General features: G+C 43.1%; 1 protein-coding gene across 1 annotated transcript in view; it reads left to right on the forward strand.

Moving 5' to 3' along the window:
* AKAP13 (A-kinase anchoring protein 13) overlaps nt 1-17,895 on the forward strand; it is a 158,670-nt gene that overhangs the window by 95,606 nt on the left and 45,169 nt on the right. The window contains exons 9-10 of the mRNA XM_088538629.1: nt 8,852-8,933; nt 12,616-12,752. Coding sequence (XP_088394755.1) covers nt 8,852-8,933; nt 12,616-12,752 — 219 coding nt within the window. The remainder of the gene's footprint in view (nt 1-8,851; nt 8,934-12,615; nt 12,753-17,895) is intronic.

The raw sequence follows: 17,895 nt of genomic DNA on the forward strand, positions 1-17,895 counted from the left end.
CAAAGCTCCAAGGACGCTGCTGCAGTACTAAAAAGGCAAGTAGTGACGTCCCAGCCCAAATCAGGAGGGAGTGGCTTTATTTCATTATTTTCTTTCCTTTTGCCCTGTGCTGTCATTAGAAATTTCAACTTAATGCAAAACCAAGCCCTCCTGTCTGGCGAAGAGCGGACTGACTCTGACAGGAGCAAAGTACCTTTTTTGTGCTTTGTTATTGTTTCTATCACATCCAGGCGCACTGAAAGAAAAAGACCCATTGGTGACAGCAGTATTTACTCTGGATACGGTGATCGGCTTTTTATTATTATTATTTTATTTCCCTTGCATTAGATGCACCGTGGCTGAGCCTACCTTTTGTTTTCCCCTTTTGGAGTGTTCCAGCTGCACACATCTGGCTTTTGTTCTTCTTTCAAGAATTTCATTCTGGTTCTTTTTGGATATCAAGATTGTCTGGAAAACTTTTTTTTGTGTTTTGTTCTTATTAATGCAGCAGGAAGGCTGATACCATTCTTAGCAGTTGCAAAAAAAAATCATATATATAAGCTCTCTCAAAATATCTTTTGTTTGCTGTAAATTCCTGCGTCGCCTGCATAAGCGGGTCTCTGTTCCAAGAAGACTTTATCAACCCGTCGCAGCTCTGGGATTTTCTTTTTCCTGTTGAGAGAATTGGACAGGCTAATGTGATTCAGAGCGCACTGAGACACAGGGACTTCTGTGAGCGATCTGGAGCATCTGCTTTGACGAGCTGATCCTGGAGTTCATGGTGGGCTCCGCTCCTCACGTCCTGCCTCTGCTTGCGTTTCCCTGGACAAGATGTACGAGCGCCACAGAAGGCGATACAGCCTGTGTGACATTTCCAAGGTGGACAGGACTGTAGATGTTGTGTTGTTAAAGGTACGTGTGACGTTTCCCAGGTGGACAGGGCTGTAGGTGTTGTGTCGTTAAAGGTATGGCGTTGCTTGCTTACACTGCTGTATGTGCTGCTTCCTCATCTTGGACTTGTCCATCTAGTCCATACCTGCAGCTGGGCTCTGCAGAGTTGGGGAGCAGGTGGAGGAGATCTCCCCTCTCAGCATGTAGAGGTTTTGGGCTGTTAACTTTTGGTATGACAAGGTTTGATATTGTCGCTGCAACCAAATTCCCTATTGTAGCATGTAATTGGATATTCCTTCTGGAAGCTCTCTCTGGTTGTCTTGCCTGTCCCCTCATCCTCTTCCACTAAGCAGTCCCACCCGTTTTTGCAAACTTCACAAACTGCAGGTGCTGTTTTGTGTGTGCAGGTAGCCGTTTGGCTGAGGATTTGCATTTGTGCTGGTCAGTGTCTGCATTGGACTCTGTGTGTGTGTGTGTGTGTGTGTGCCCTGAAAGATGAATTCTGCCCCCAAAAAGCATGATGGATCCTCCTGTCAGTTCTGTTTGCCTCTGTGTTTAGTGGTGCTTGGAGGGTGTTGCTGTTTATCTTGCAGTGTGGATGTGAGTTTCGTCTTAAGGTTGAGTCGAGCGCGAGCCAGAAGTGGCTCTTGGCTGAACGTCCGAGTGTTCCCTCCTCTCATCTAAAATTAGCAAGTGCTCCACCAAATGGCAAGGTGGCAGTCTGGGAATGTTCTGTCACGGTAACGGCTTTCTGGAGCTCCAGCAGTTTCCTGGCGAAGTGCATGGAATCGGAAAGCAGCCAAAGTGGCTGCAGAGCAGCCCGGCTGAGATAGTCCAGCTCGGGAGAGAATTTCCTTTCTCCCTCTTCTGCTGCTTTCCTCTCTTGGCTGGGGCGGTGGGTTGCTGTGGGATAATGTGGCTTCCTTATTTTATGGTTTTTGCTTCATACTCTTCATTTTTAAGTAGAGATGAAAAAGGAATAAGGTTTTCTGTAATGCATATAAATATTTCATTTTCGAATGAGACTTGGTCTGTTTATATACACTAAAATTGACCTAGTACTTGTTACCTGCATTGTATAGGAATGTAGTTTCATTTTAGTCAGGCTGTCCTTCGTTTTCTGGGACACAAAATGTCAACTTGTTTTCTGCATCAGCTGGATTTTGTTGACATTTTCCAACAGTCACATTAAAGATGCTGTTTGTAGTACACTGGGAGCCCACAAGACTCAATCTCCAGACACCCCTGGAAGTGATTAAAAATTTAGCTGTATCATATACATGATGATTATTTTGTGAAATGTCCGCTTAATTATACTTGGGAAAAAGAGCTGGTCCCCTTGGCAACTTTGGTTGCTTATATAAAAAACACAATCTTCCTCTTTATCTTTATAGATCATCTGGATGCCTGGGTTGAAATGTAATTCACTATAATTATCTGACTTCAGTATTTCTGAAGTCATCAGTTCCGTAAATTATTTTTTGTTCAGCAAAGCTTAGACTTTAGGACAAAATATGGCCCTTGTTACTTCCCACTAGTATTTTCCTAATTGAGTTTCAAAACTGTGGCTTGCTCTGTCTGTTCCTGCATATGACTCAGTGTCCGTATATGTGCGCACACATTGCTTCGCAGAAAATAGGCCGTAAATAGTGCAAATATTTTAAACAGAGGGCTGCTAATGATAGCTATTGTTATAATCTTGATTTTCATCTTCAGTTGCAGGCATTCTTCATGTTTTATTCTGCTTTCTATAACCTACCCACTTGCTTAAATTCAATTTTGATGATCTGGGGATGCGAGCCAGCAACAGGCCGCGTCAGTGGCCCTCACGTCTTTTGACGTTAATGGGAGTTGGTTCAGACCCTTAAGCAGGGAACTGCAGGGGTGACTCCTCCTCTTAAGAATTAAAACACTTATGTAAAGCAGCACTTCATCTAGATCACTGTTTTGGTAGCAGAATTTCAAAAGTGTCAAGTACTGAAAAGCAAATAAATATTCTTACAAAAAACCAACATCAAATAGGACCCATTAGGGCTGTTAGATCTGAATTCAAGTGTAATGAGATGCCTGCTATGCACACAACAGCTTTTGGTTTGTCCTGTTGATTGATTCTTACAAGACTTCTTTTATTTGAATGGTGGGTGAATATGTTCTTTGCCTTATTTTAAGGTGGGGAACTCCATAAGCTTGACAGGAAAGAAAAACAGCTAGTGGAGAAGGGAATTGGAACAAGCTGGGAACAAAGAAGATCTTGTGCCATTCAGTCACTGTATGTTTGTGGATGGTATTTTATTTGCATTCGCTGCATCCGTTCTTAGAAAACTCGCAAAAGGATTTTGGTTCCTACCAACTGTTTTGCAGGGTACATCTCCTGAAGGATCAGGGCAAAAAAAATCCATGTTTACGTTGTGCCTGAAGCAATCACTTGTAAAGTTACCAAAAAAGCATCAGGAACTCTTGGAGTTCGCAGATGTTTCTTCCTCCTTCCCGTGTAGGAAAGCATTGGTCAAGGAGCAGCAGGTAAATCAGTGTTTTAGCCTTTGCACTGGAGGTTGGACTTCGTCTTTGCTGTAGCTCTCTGCTTCTGCTGCGCTGCCAACGTGCGGAATTTGGGTGCTGACCATAGCGATTTGCCACTCTATGGGAAACCTGGTGTGAAATAGGAATGACCTGACAATTTGGCATGATCCTTCCTGCCAGGGCTCTGCCATAGCAGATATCTGGCTTCCAGTTAAAAATTAGAGCATTGTTGAAGCTAATAGCAGCCCAGTGATATCAAAATAATTAAGAAATCAAACTGGAAATCCAAGGAGTGGGATTATCAGTGCTTGGTGTGGCCGCAGTATTTTGCTTCCCTTTAGAGGCTACTCTGATACCTCTACCACAGGAGTAGTTCCTCTGGAGTGGATCCTGCCCCCGTGATTCAACCAGGAGTTTGCAGCCTCCTAAATGAAAAGCACTATTGCTAAACTGTAGCTATTGCTGTGTTGAGAAGGTCCAGAACTGTCCTTGGATCACTTGTCTTCTTGCATCACACAGGTGCTAGGCATAAATCAGAGTGAAACTTGGGTTTCTTCCATTGTATTTTATCGCTCTTAGAACACGTTTTTAATTTTTTCCATGCACTTCATGTTTGTGATTATTTGGTGCATAAGCAAGTTCATTCCCCCTGCCCGCAAACCTTGAAGTGCTGTCATCGGCTGAAGGCTGCGTAGCAGCTCTCTGAATTTTGTGGCCCTGAAATGACACTGTCCTTTAATACTGAAAACAGCATCAACACACGATGGTCTGTTTGGAAGTTTTTGAGTTTGTCTGAATGCAGATTTTGTACCCGGAAAGATAATATGAATGAGAGATGTGTTTAGCATATGTAGGCAAGGCCAGTTCGGACTGACTTGAGTAGTTGGGGTCCTGATAAGGTGTCACCAGGGTCATTGCCTGTAAGGTAAAAGGCTGGAGGTAGCATATGCCTAGAGTGGAAGATAAGTCTCTATGGAAACAGTTGCAAAATTGCAAGTGTTGTTACTTTGTCCTGCATAATTCCATTTATGTGAATAAATTACTTAAATGAAAATAGTATTCTGTGTGAAATCCTTTGGAACGGTGAAAGAAGAGTTAGGATTTGCATTAAAATTGAAAAACAAAGTTATGACTACAGTCATGGTAAAAAGTCCTTTTTTTTTCCATGCTATTTTTGTTCTTTCATGAATATTTCTAATCTTTCTTAGTGTTAATTAGTGTGGAGTGCACTGTGCAAGTGCTTAATGATATACCAAGCAAGCTAAAATTACTATGCTAAATATTTTCCTTGCTGCAGTAGTACCTTTTTTTAGCTGCAAGGTAGAATTTAGTTTAAAGCTGGGGAAAAAAATGAAGAAAGAGAGGGAGAGAAATGGAAACTTGTAGATTTAGGGCAAAGTTAAAACAATACGGAAGGCAAATGAATCTCCAGAGTTTTGCTGGGAAATGAAAGTTACAATTATCTGGTTCCGTGTCCTTCAAAGATGCTTCATTTATACTGCTACCACTAAGGTTGACAACTGCAAAGTTTTAAATAATGGACTTTTTTTCTGAGGGGTGTTTTCTTTATTGTGAAATGGAAGGGGAAGTGTGATCAGAATAGATGAAATAAAACCAGTGTGGGGGGGGAAGAGGCCTTTTCCATGGTTATTTCTTCATTTTTGAGTTATTCCAGGGCAACTCTGCAGAGGCTGATGCTGATCACGAGCTTTGGGAAGTGGGTGCTGGGGCTGCCCCCGTGGGTACCTCCTTCCACACGACAGGAAACGCAGCAGCCCCTTTTACCTTGCAGATTGTTTAGTTTCTTCCTTTTCTGCAAAGAGGGGAAATTATATTAAGTCTCACCTCAAGTTTCAAATTAAATGCCTGCATGAAAACATTTCTGGAGGTCGGAAAATACAAATGTGCATGCGCAAGAAGCAAAATCCAGTCAGTGTCTTAAAGCTCTGTCTGGTCGTTTAGTCTGCTGGTGCTTCACAGGAACATGCAGAATCCTCGGGGACTCGCATTGTAGCATCTGGGGATGCGCTTCCATGATTCACTCGGCGTCTTAGCTGCAGATAAACACATGCAGGCTTCTGCATGGAAAAACAGCCCGTTCTCTCTCCTGGCAGCTTTCCAAAAGCTGCGTGTGGAAGCTCTGTTCCCAGGGACTGCTTCACGTCCCTTCTTGCCATCCCAATGCCGCTTCATCCTCCCTGCGCCAGCCACAAATATTCAGGATGCCCAGAAGCCATGGGCTGTAATCAATGCGGGCAGAGAGGAAATTTGGGGTTTTTTAATGTCCTCCGTGGCCCTCAGCCCATCGTCCTGCTGGCAGACTTGGTGAAATGGGCAAAAGGGAGATAGTTTTGTTACAGATGATGCCTGTGGGTCTGTAAAATCCCATTTCTGCAAAAGTCCATTTCTGATGGCTTCCCTTGTGCATTTGCCACCCCCAGGAGCTCAGGTACTTGTGTCTCCTGCACAGCCTTTGCAGGCTGCAGCTTCTTCCCTGGCCCGGAGCAACTATAAGCAGGAGGATGAGGCTAGAGGAGAGCTGGATTTTGTGTTTTCGCTGTGTTTTAAGTAAATGTGGACCACCCAGTTTCCTGAGAGCGTGCTGTAAACCTCCCTCAAATCCTGTCTGGGCTCTTTGGCATGGGGAATGCTTGTATATAGTAGTGGTTTCCTTTGTTTGCCTTTTGGTAATAATAATAATTATTCCTCAATTAGGGCTACTTAAGGTACTTTTCTTCTTACTACTTTGTTTTGTATGTAGTCAGGTATATGTGCAGCACCAGGGCATTAAACCGCAATGTTGCTCTTTCATTGCTTTTTGTTGTAGAAAAAAAGCAGACATTTTCAGTACTTGGCAAAGTCGCAGGGCAGCAGATAGAACTGGCTGGGTAATGGGAAAAATATTCGAATCTTTTTTGAAAAAATGCCAATGTCTATAATGCATTTTCAGTAAATGACTCAACTAGTTCTATTAAAGGCAAAAAAATATAATGTAAATTCAGCCTAGTTTAATTTATTCTATCACCAATCACTTCATAGGCTCTAGACACTCTCTTAAGTCTTATTTTTGCCTTCTCTCTGCTGATTGCTGCTTTCCTGTACAGAACGCCTGGTTATTGTTCTCCAGTACTGATTATCAATATAAACTGGGGAAATTCCTATAAGTTGGGTGGAACCATAGTGGTTAAGGTAAGGAAAGTCAGACTCAGCTTAGGAGAAAGCAAGGTGCAAACCAGTAAAGAGTCAGAATTTGATTTCATATCTGAAACAGGTGTTTCCTTCATTTGTATGAGCTTAAGCAATTTGACATTTATACCACTATATGGGTTCACACCGAACCTTTAAATTTGCCTTCAAGAAAATGTTAGATATTTGCTTCAATATAGGTTCTACTTTGGCTTGGAAGAATATTGACGTGATATTTATTGATCCTGCCTCTAGTGCCCTTTTCAGACTGAAAAGTTTGTATAAATCCTGTAGTGAAGTTTAATTGCTAGAGACCAGATCCCTCCTGTGCAATGCTAACGCGGCAGCTCTTCCATCGAGCAAATCTGAAATGTAAGCTACAACGTCCCTGCAGCAGTTAAGAGTGAGCACCTTTATTTCACTTTTTAATATCTGCAAAGTCCTTCCCCGACCTCCAGCCTGTTCTGGGCCACCTCTCCGTCCTTCCCAGCCTCCCGTAACGCCGGCCCGTTATGGACTGGTGAAGGCGCTAGGCCGAAGCGCGTCCCGTGTGCGGTAGGGTGGTGACGTGGGCGTGTGTGAGTGTGTGGGAAGGGGAGCAGGGAAGACCAGGATCTTGGATCTGTGTGTGCCTATCAGTCTAATAGGGTGTTAGGTGGGTGTCCGTACAAGGACCTGAAGAACTGCGGGACAGTTAATGGCAAGTGGCCCTCGGTGCCCGTGTGCCCAAGGAGCCTGGAAGTGGGGAAGGTGTCGTGGGTGTCACTCAAGGCCTCCTGCCACTGGGGCAGGAGGATTTCAGCCCTCCCGGGAGTCTCTGTCTTGTATTTCTCCATCACAGATTCCGTTTGCTGCTTCCCTGTCTCCCTCAGCAAGCGCTGCTGGCCTAGGAAGGCCACGGCATCCTCACTGCTCTCTCAAGGCCTCTTGATAGCCTTATAGTTGTGCTTGGAGCCGCAGGAAAGGACTAGCCGACCTGTCAAGGGCCCTTCCAGCCCCACTTTGTCATCACGGGAGTATGGAGGAGGACACAACCTAACGAAGAAAAATCGTGCTGTAGAAAGGAGGTGACAGATCTTGGAGAACAGTGTTGATTTGAGAGGTGGTGAGGAGGAGGAGGTCACTGAGGCACTGGCAAGGGCCACCTCGCTAGACAGCTAAGAGGATGAGCCAGGCGTAAGGCACTCCATAGAGTGGTGGTAAATAATGAGGTCCAGGGTCTCGGCAGCGCAGGGGAGATGGATGTGGGTCATTAGTCATTACTCAGAGCAGGCACTCGGGTCAAGCATAGGACCCAAGGGTTCCTTCAAGGAAAAAGGAGGAGGCAACCACATTTTGTGTCATGGGAGAGCAAAGGAGAACGTGGAGAGGATGATAATCTGACAGGGATCAGAGGAAATGGAACTGTCTCACTGGGAAATTCAAAAACTAGTTAAGTGGCAAAAAGTACAGGGTGGGGGAAGAAAAAAAGAGGAAAACATAAGCTGGATTGGGCCAAGCACTGTGGGCAGTTAGAAAAACTTCAGAGGGAAGATGCTGCATAAAACATCCCAAGTAAAGAGAAGTGAAGCACAGGCTGAGACAACACGCAGGGAGGGAGGGCTGAGAGTGGATCAGTCATCAGTGCTGAAAGCCTGGAAGTCACGGAGAGGCTGAGGGATGGGGTGAGATGATAAGAGCTGATGTTGAAATAAACCATGTGATGTGTTGTAGCGGTAGAATGGGGTTTCCTAACATTTTCTAACATAAGCATCACTGTAGTCGATGCAAACATGCAAAGACAAATGAACCACATGCTTTTAGTTCTCGCAAAATCCTGTGTGCTTTGATTGCCTCCATTTCCACATTATCAGAGCTCCCCTCTGTCCTTAAAGCAGTTATCACTACAGCAAGAGGGATGGTAAGGAATTGCTGGTCTGCGGGTAGTGTTCCATGGCAAATCCTACCTGCAGTCACGCTTCAAGTGGGGCTGAGAATCGAACGCAGGTCATCTGAATCCCAAAAAAGTAGCCTAAACATTGGTTCATCCTCCCTCTAAGCACCTGCCTTGGGCATAAGCCACATTGATACGATACATTCCATTGAGAAATGAAGCTTGTTTTAGTGATTTCTTTAGTGGTGTTAAAAATATCCTAATTTACTTATGAGATTCTTAGTGGGACAAAATTAAGCCTGTAACTACATAGCTGCTGGTTGATACAGAATTATGTTTTAGAAGAAGCTAACCAGGCTTTTGAAGAGGCTTTCTCTGATTTAGTATTTTCTGTTCTTTCAGATAAACCGGGAAAGCTGGTGTTCATTAGAGCCATGCCCGGATTCTTCACTGCTGGAGCCCAGGAGGACCCGGGAGTCTCCAGGTGAGCTGTGTCTTGCGGGGTTGCTTCGCCCTCACCTCTCTGCATGCAAAACAGAAAAGCAACCTGGGGATTGGCTTTGCTTGCAAGCCTTCTCCTCACTTTTCTTATGTTTTTTTGTTCACTCTAACCTCAGGGGAAAAAACACATAAGCAGCAGAAAAAGTGTAATGAATCTATAAGAAGTCATTGTTAGCTCATGGTAGTAGCGTTTGACTTATAGTGACTTGAATGGTATGTCACCTTCTTGAATAGCTGTGCATTTAAGGTATTTTGAACAGTTTTTTTTTTTTTTTTTTTTTTAATAAAACTGAAAGGTCTGACAGGGAACAAAGACATGATTTCTAGCCAAAATTGAGGATTCAAAAAAAAAAAAAAAAAAAAAAAAAAAAAAAAAAGAGTCAGAAACTTAGACTCCCACATCCATATTTAGATCCAAATAAGTGGTTTGTTTTTTTGGGTTTTTTTTTTTTTTTTTCCCTCTAAACGTTCCCATGATTTCCAGGCTTCAGGAAGCAGGAAGGCTGTTCAGAGCCATCTTTCCCACACCCTGCCCATCACTCATGGTAGTGAGCTCACTACCGTGGATGCTGGCTACTGTCCCCTGTCTATTCCACAGGGACAGTAAAACCTTGCCTGGCAAGCCTCAAAGAGGGCTGATGTCAAAGATAAGGGGGAAAAAAAGCATTTCCTTTCATTGAATTATGGATATTTAAAACAAACAAAGTGGAGTAAGTTATCAGGGCCATTAACAGTGACTTTGGACTCTTCACGGAGTAGATGCTTTCCTTTCCTTACAGCAATTAGAGTGGGGGTCTCACCTGAATCTCCTTCAATTTATGTAAGACATGAAAGGATTAAATCACTGAGTGTGGGTGTGAAATTCAAACCTGATCTGTCAGAGTATAGGCTGGGGAATGATATTGTAGGTACCTGACGCGAGATATATGCCAGGTAAAAAGCTCTCTAGCTTCCATCAAAGTGAAATAAACACTTCTTTTGCTTTTAAGATAGAAGCTATGCTTAGGACAGTCATGCATGATGAATATCTTTTTCAGGGGTGTTTTACAAGGCGACTTGCAGTATTGCATGTTGCTTCCTTTCTACTTGTTTCCCTAGATATTACTCACCTCTGGTCTACTCTTCAGGCTAGAGTTGATATATTTCATTCAACTGCAAACTGCCATGTGTGCATGTGAATATATTATCATATATTCAGATAGATCAATGCTTACTAATTAATATAAAGCAATATTATAGAATTATAGTATGTATTATATGAGCAGGTATGCTGTTAAAATATACAGCTGACATTCAGATTGTCCCGCATGATTTAAGGGGTTAAGGGTTAAGATACACATCTATCATGTGTAGATATCAGCATGGAATTAGAGGACTTAGAACTTAGGTGTAGACATGAGGCTTTGGAAAACCTGCTTTAGAAAGTTGGTTGGAAGTGTTCTTCCTAAGGCGTCTTACTCCATGATTTGTTTGCCTCTGCATTTGTGCAGAAGCGTGATACCATCTTTGTTTTCTTTTCATGCACATCTCGAGAGAGGAACACTAGATAAGCACAGTTGCACTCTAAATCCCGGGCTGCGCCGCAGGAGCCCATCCTGGGCTCCGTTGTCATGACCGGCCGTCTCCGGGCCTTGCCAGTCACGGGTGCGAGCGACGGCGCTCCGGGTTGTGCAGCGTAGGTGCCGCTCAAGGCAAACGGCAGAAAGCCGCCCGCATGATGGAAAGCACAAAAAATACTCAGAATAACTCAAAATAAGTGAGGTATCCACTCAACCCTGGAGCTTGGAAACTTAGTTCTCAGGGCAGATGAGAGGCGTGCGCGGGGCTCCCCCACTTCTGTCTCCTCCTCATCTTCCTTCCCCGACTTCCTACCCTTTTGTTTCATGTCCTCTTTCCTCTTCCAGCCTGTGCTGTCCCTTTGCTCATCCTGCAGGGCCTTCCCCCGTTGTGATTTATTGCCTGGGTGAGGTATCCGTTCATCGGCACATCTGGAGCGTCCCCGCTAGTTTTCCACTGGAACGTGGCTCCAGCCCCTTTGTTTTGCAGTCTGGGCTGTGGACACGCTCCGGCCGCTGCCAGCTGGACCGTCGGCATCCTGGCCAGGCTCCCTTCCCGCAGCTCCGTCTCTTCTGCACTTTTTCCTCTTTTTCTTTTCACCTTCTCCTCTTCCCCCACCCGTATCCCCCTGGATTATGGAAAAGAAGTTCAGATTTTCCAGGTTTACCGAGCGGGGGGAAAAGGAACGAGGAACAGGCACACCTCATCCAATAACTGCTTTTCCAAGGCTCCGTGGTATGGAAACTCCTCGCTGGAATGATGGCGTTTCCAACCAGAGCCAAGTGACGGAGGCGCCGGGAGAGCCCCGCTCCCGGCAGCGCCCGACGTGGGGCACCGCTCTCGTCCTCCTCCTTTTGCTTCCCACTGCCCTCGCTCTCCACGGGAGCTCTGGGCCGGCCGGTGTTCCGCCTCTCCCAGGCATGCGGATTTGGGATTGCAGCCGCACCAACGTGAGCAGCCATGGAGCTGGCTTGACAATTCTCTCCTCCGACAGCGGGATTTTCCAGCTGCTGTCAGGCACAATTCCGAACTGGGGCCAGTCAAGGATAGTGAAAGGAAGAAGGTGGCTTCAAGCTGCCCTTCCCCAATCTGTGCTCGTTGTGTTGGCGCGTGAGCTTGACACAGCCAAGCATCAAGTTTATCAGATGTAATTTAAAAACGAAGTGACATTTTACTGCCCTGGCTCCTCTCCAGGGACCTAAGCATGTTTTGGTGGTGTCTATTTAGATTAGAGCAGATCAAAAAATAGCACCTTTCTTAAAATGAAAAAAGAAAGAAAGAAAGCAGTGAGTTTAGCAGAGAGAAAAGAATGTTCAGTTATTGCCAAAATTGTCATTAATGCCTTTGCCTGCAGGCTGAAAAAAAGTGAGACTGCAGCAGACGCTACTGATGCAAATACATTTCTGTTCAGGTTTTTTGAGAGAAAGGATTTTCTGAAGAGCTTTAGTCTCTTTCCACACTGCTAATTACCCGGATCCAGACAGCTAGGAGCACTTTATAAGAAAGGCGAGATGCAATATGTTTATGTTTAATTGGCAAGCGTAATTGGAGCTTGGGAACGTTTTTTTAAATAAATTAATTCTGAATCTTAATAAAGTAAATCTGGCTATGAAACTTATGCTATTGCTTTTTCAGCCAGGAGTATAGGAGAAAGAATTAACAGATGGTCCTGATGTGCACTAAAACCACCTTGGCTTTAACAAGTTAGAGGGAATTGATTGTTTTTAATTTTACATTTATGCAATATGAATCTAATTTTGCGGCTGCTGCAGTCAATGGGAAACATCCTCTTATTCTCAATGTGGGGATACCTGATATGCAGTATACTTATTGGTGCATTAAGCTACAAGTGTACATGGCATTTTAATGGAGAATTTCTGTTTACACAGTGTGCTTCAGTGATCCATAAAAAGCCTTTAAAAAGGCATTTTAATTTTAGAATAAATTCTTCTGAAAATTTTCAGCTGCATTTTGGGGAAATGAACAAAATTTATAAAGCTGTTTTTACTTTTATCTTTGAATCCTTGAATTTACTGGGTCTATAAGACTGGATATATGTGTGTAAAGGAGAGTATCACGTTATAACTCTTTCTGCTTTGCTCCCTTAGAATGTGAAAGCTTCCTGGAGGATGGGCTGAGCAGCGTCTGTGCCTCATCACAGGGAGTCCTTAAAAGAGAGTCTGGGAGCGAGTCCGAGCTCTTCCCCTTGCCTGGTGATGGGATGGAAGACATTGTCTTTGGAAAGGTAGGAAAGTGTGGTTGGGATATGGTTAAAAAGTTGAGGCCTGATTCTATAAATCCATTTTGCAAGCTTGGTTAACTTTGGTTTCAGTGGTGGCTTCTTTCTCTAGAAACCTGGTAGCGATTATTGTGAAACAGAATCCGTCGGAAGGATCCAGTAATCTACAATTACATGCAGCCGAATACCAAAAAGTACGCAAGTTCCTGATGTTAAAAAGATGAAAGTCCTTTTGACTGTCCAAAAGTAAATCCGACATTAGAGAAAGAGTTGAAAAATTGGACTTTCTTGTGAGGTCATTAGGGATAGCACAGGTGGTATGAGAGCCATCTTTAGCTAATGCAGCAGAGAAAAGCAATTCCTGAAAGCAATGACCTCTCCACTAGCACCTTCAAAGTCATATACTGTAACAAAAGAATCTTTTTTTTTTTTTTTGTCAGTTCAATGCAACTCCCTTCATAGGAAGGAAACACTCACTTTAAATACTTAAGGCCAATTCTAGGGTTGCCTAGACAACATACCACACCATTTTGCGTGCAAGTACAAGGAACATGTTTTCAAGTTTGCTCAAGATCAACAACAGAATTCATTGCTAACCTTAGTCATCTCTGTACCCTTTGTGTTGCTTACAGATGAGAAGGGGAGGGAGGGCTTGGTGCAAACTGTGGTGCAGAATCATCCTCCTCAATAGTGATGCCTTGCTTCAAATTTGACCCTTGGTCTTTATGTTTTTTGCATCCATGCATATATTCTACGGGCAGCCAGGTTTTTCTCTTTAACAATCTTGCTTATAATTGATAGTTCTTGCGGTAAGTAAATGATTAGAAATAATCTTCCAGAAAGAGTACAGTGCTGCAGACTGAAGCAGGCCATGAGCCTCCTTGACTGCAGTCAACCCATGGACTTTGGTCCAAGCTCAGTGGAAACTTCCACTTAAGATCTGCATAGTTTTAGCTACCTCAAACTTACCTGTAACGCTGAGTTCCTACTCTGAAAAAAAAAAAATTTGGATATAGTTTTCACGCTTGTTTTCAGAGAAATATGCGTAATACACCAAAGTTCTCCTTGGTTAAGGCAAATCAGATGATGGTGAATATTTTCCATCGGGACGGGAAACACCACAGCCTGGACTAAGTGATCTCATGTGCTATAAATGAACAGTACAGTCATCCCGAGCCAATGTGGTAGGGCACAAAGCTTGCCAGCCTCACCCTTTCCCATCTTTCTTTTGAAGTGCTGGGGGATCCTGGATTTTGGGAATATGAGGCCTTTTGGTGGAGCACGGTCTTCCGTTTCCTTGTGTAGACTGACATGAGTTGAGGCAAGAGACTTTGCCGTTTGAGTCTGATTTAATGATGGTAAGGAGATGGGTAAGAGCCCTGTGAGAACACAGTAAATTATATATTACACATAATTTTGGCTTTTTCCATTTCTTATGGAAAAACAAGTTTGTTTCTACAAAGATTTTAAAAAAAAGACCTTCAAAACTTAGAAAGCATTGATGATCCAATGTGTTAGGAGTGCCATGAGGAACAGAAAGAGCTGCTGGGAAAGTGCATCTTCAGATCTCCATTGCCAATGGAGAAAGGAAAGGACAGAGTGAGGAAATTATTTTCTTTATAGAAAGGGAAATCTTTTATTAAATTGGCAGCCTTCGCAGTGCTCTCATGTGGTGGATTGCAGATTTCATCCAGAAATGAGGAAAGTTCAAAAGGTTCATGAGTTGAGTTTAGGAAGTTATTCAAAGTTGATCTCAACCTCAGTCACATTTTTCTTTGTCTGCTCTGCTGACTAACTCAACTTGATTCCTCATCTCCTTTCTCAGAATTCATCCGTGTACCTTTTCCTCAGCTATTTATATAAAACCAGAAATGTCTCTTTAGCTTTGTGAGCTTGTTCTTTAATTCAGTCTTTTTTTCTAAACTCCAGAGCACAGCTGGTGGAAATGAGTGTTAAAAGTATTTTTTTAACATCCATTAAAATAAGAACTGGATTTAATCTGTCTTTTCAAAAATGTTATAAGATACATTTCTTGGTTGTAGTTGGTTATCTCTGTGAAATAGTACCGTTCTCATATTAAACTGAGAAGAGAGCAGACATATTTATGAACAAAGAATCTCAAATCTTTGCGTATCACGATTCTTGCTCTTACCACCTGCTCTTCCATGCTCTTGTTTCTCCTATGTTTGCTGAGAGCTGAGCTGCCTCCTTTTAGAGTATTTTTATTACGCAAGACACTCTTCCTCCATTAGAAAGTTTTGCATAGTGACAGCAGTGACAGGATAGCTGTTAATTCAGAGTTAACTGGTACAGGAAACTGATGGAATAAGCCATTGCCTGTTCAAGGTGTCCCATAAAATGTGCTGCTTCCATAAACATCACTTGGAATTTATAGATTTTAAGTGCTGGTTGTGTCTCAGGGCACAAAGGAGCTGGGGTGTGCTGAGGCTGGATATCTGCCTTAAGCTGGCTCTGATGTTTAGGTACCTGGTGTCCATGGGAGCTCCTGGTTTTCTTGGAGGGACATAGGCATGGGGAACACCCAGGCCCAGGGGGCTCCAGGATTAAATCCTGACTTGCTTTTTCATACTTCGGAGGCGGCTGTTGAGACTCAGGAATCACTTGCAAACGCATGTTCTAAGGCTCCAGCAAATGTCATGCTTTGTGCATCATTCCCCAGCTTCATTCCCATGTCCTCGTCATCCTCCTTCTCCGAGCAGCCGCCTATGCAGACTTTGCAACACCCCCTGCCTGAGTGATTAATGCAGCAGAAGGTCATTTCTCACAGCCATCTTGTAATTTCCTGGGGCGTAGCCCATGGGTCTTGCTCGTCGTAGCTCTTAACCCGCCACCGAAATTCAGCATTCGAGGACGTTTTTAAATGGGCCCTTGGGAAGTGATTCACAGGAGCGGCTCCCTTGGGAAGCGAGGAGCCTGCAGCTCATTGTCAAAGACAGGGCTGGAGCTCACATTTGGTTTCCGCCTTTGTTTCAGTCTGATGGAGGAAATAGGAAAGATTTATGTGTTTATGTATTTATTTTTCTTAGAATTGTTTTTTCTCAAAGGGGGAAAAAAAAGGCGAAAGGGGATAAATGTTTGAAGAGAGCAGCTTTCAACGAGGATATTCGGGGCCAGTCCAAATCATAAAAATGGTGATAAATAGCTAATGGGTCGCTGCTGTTGTGAGGAACATGGAGCTATAGGTAAATATGACTAGGTGATTCTGTTACACTATATAGTGTTTTGCACATTGTCGTTAAGAAAATCTTTGATTTAATCAAAGATTCAAAACTCGATAACTTTGATTTAACTTTTTCTTAATTCCATTTCTCGAGACCTACAAAAGAAGGGATTTAGCTAAAGAATTTACTTTATTTGCTCCCCATTGCTGCATGCTAGTGATTTCTCTTACTCCTATTCATAAAGAGGAGCATAGGCTCTTTGTTGATCCTACGTCATATTTTCTTACAATTTCTTACTAAATACAACTGTTTTTGACAGCATGTCTGTAAAAGCTTTTTCTCAGCAATAAGTTTTATGGTCGTAATTAGAAGTTGAATGCAGCTGGTCTAATTTGAAGAAAATTAGTATTTCTTTAATATTAATTAAGATCCATTTCTTTTCTACGAACAGTATTTCTTTTGCTAAAACAGGATTAACAGCAAAGCGTCTCTACTGGCACTTGGCCAGATAGTTAATTAATTTGAGGTGTCTTTAGTATAGATGTTTCTTAGATATGTCAGCCAGACTTGGCATTTTCCGGAGTCCTGCTCCTTTGTACCAGCTATTTTGCTTTGCTTCAGAAAGACATCATTTAAATGATGGTCAAACACTTTAAAAGTAATAAATTAGGTTCACAAGTTCAAGCAAGTTGCACAGTGCTTTCTGTAGTCTGTGTGATGCTCAGGGTGGAAGTTCAAACAGCACACCTATATTTCACATTCTTAAATTTCTCTTCAAACTGTGATTTGATGATCGAAACCTGAAGCTACCCTGCAAGGGAAGAGGTTTCATTCTGAGCTTTAAACTGGAACAGTGCATCTTATCTGAGGCATAAAAACTCCTCTCTTTACTCTGAGCTGATGCCCAAATACATAACTTGGTGTTCTGCAATATTCTCACTATATTTGCATCCAACTTCTAATATTAGCCAAGTGCCCTGTCCTTCCACGGCACTGGTGCCATGTCGTCCTCTCTCCTCCTGCTGTGCTGCCCCCAAGTCTAACAGTGTTTTCCTTAGTCTCAGGAAAGCAAAGCAGACTGTTTCCTCTTCTGAAGTAGTATTATCCACATAATGACTACTTAATTTGTCTGGATTTAAGCAATTCAGTAAGCTCTCACCATGAGTCACACAAATATCAGATTATCTTGCATCATGCCAAATATAATCAAAAACTTTACAGGGCATCCGCTTCGTTCTCCCTTGTTTTAACCTTTTACATGAGTGTCAAACCCATTATGTTAAATTTGCAGTTTTTTACCATTACCCGCCTACTTACACAAATTCACCATTAATATTCGACATCTCTTGTTGTGAAATGAATGGGTTGGATGGGTGTATTTTTATCATTTAATGTGTAGTGTTTAAAAAGTGTGTGTGTTCTTGAGTGTCATGCTGTGAGTGCTACTTCTTTCTTCTTTCTTTTTTGATGGATGAGAAGGGGGAAATAGTGTGACAGCATCTGTTTAAACCATCTTAACAACACTATTGTGCGTCTGTTAAGTGAAAAGGTGAAAAAATAGGCAGCCAAACTTGGACTAGGGCTTTTTTCTAAACAGTGAGATGTTTTACTAGGTACCACTCTGAGCACTTCTGTTTCTTTGTGTTTGATTCAGCCAGAAGCTTTTAGCTCAGGTTCGTGCCAACAAGGGTCCCTGGCGCGGGCAGGCGTGTGGCCGTGGCGCTCCCCTTCGTCCCATCCCTGGCCGTTTCCTAATGCCCGTCTCCCTTCCGAGAATTGTACTTTATATTCCGGCATTTTTGGCCAAATGCAGCACCGAGAGCTGGCGAGCCAGCGATTTGAAGGCAATTACCCGCCCTGGCTTTGGTGAGCAGACCGTTATATACGATCTGATAGATCACCCTGCGTATTATTATTTTAAATGATGCAGCACAGGGCTGTGCAGGAGAATAAATGGCAACTTTCCA

This window comes from Tinamus guttatus, unplaced genomic scaffold (assembly GCF_059628265.1).
Source record: "Tinamus guttatus ecotype Peru unplaced genomic scaffold, ASM5962826v1 Tinamus_guttatus_pri_ptg000004l, whole genome shotgun sequence".
Lineage (NCBI taxonomy): Eukaryota > Metazoa > Chordata > Aves > Tinamiformes > Tinamidae > Tinamus > Tinamus guttatus.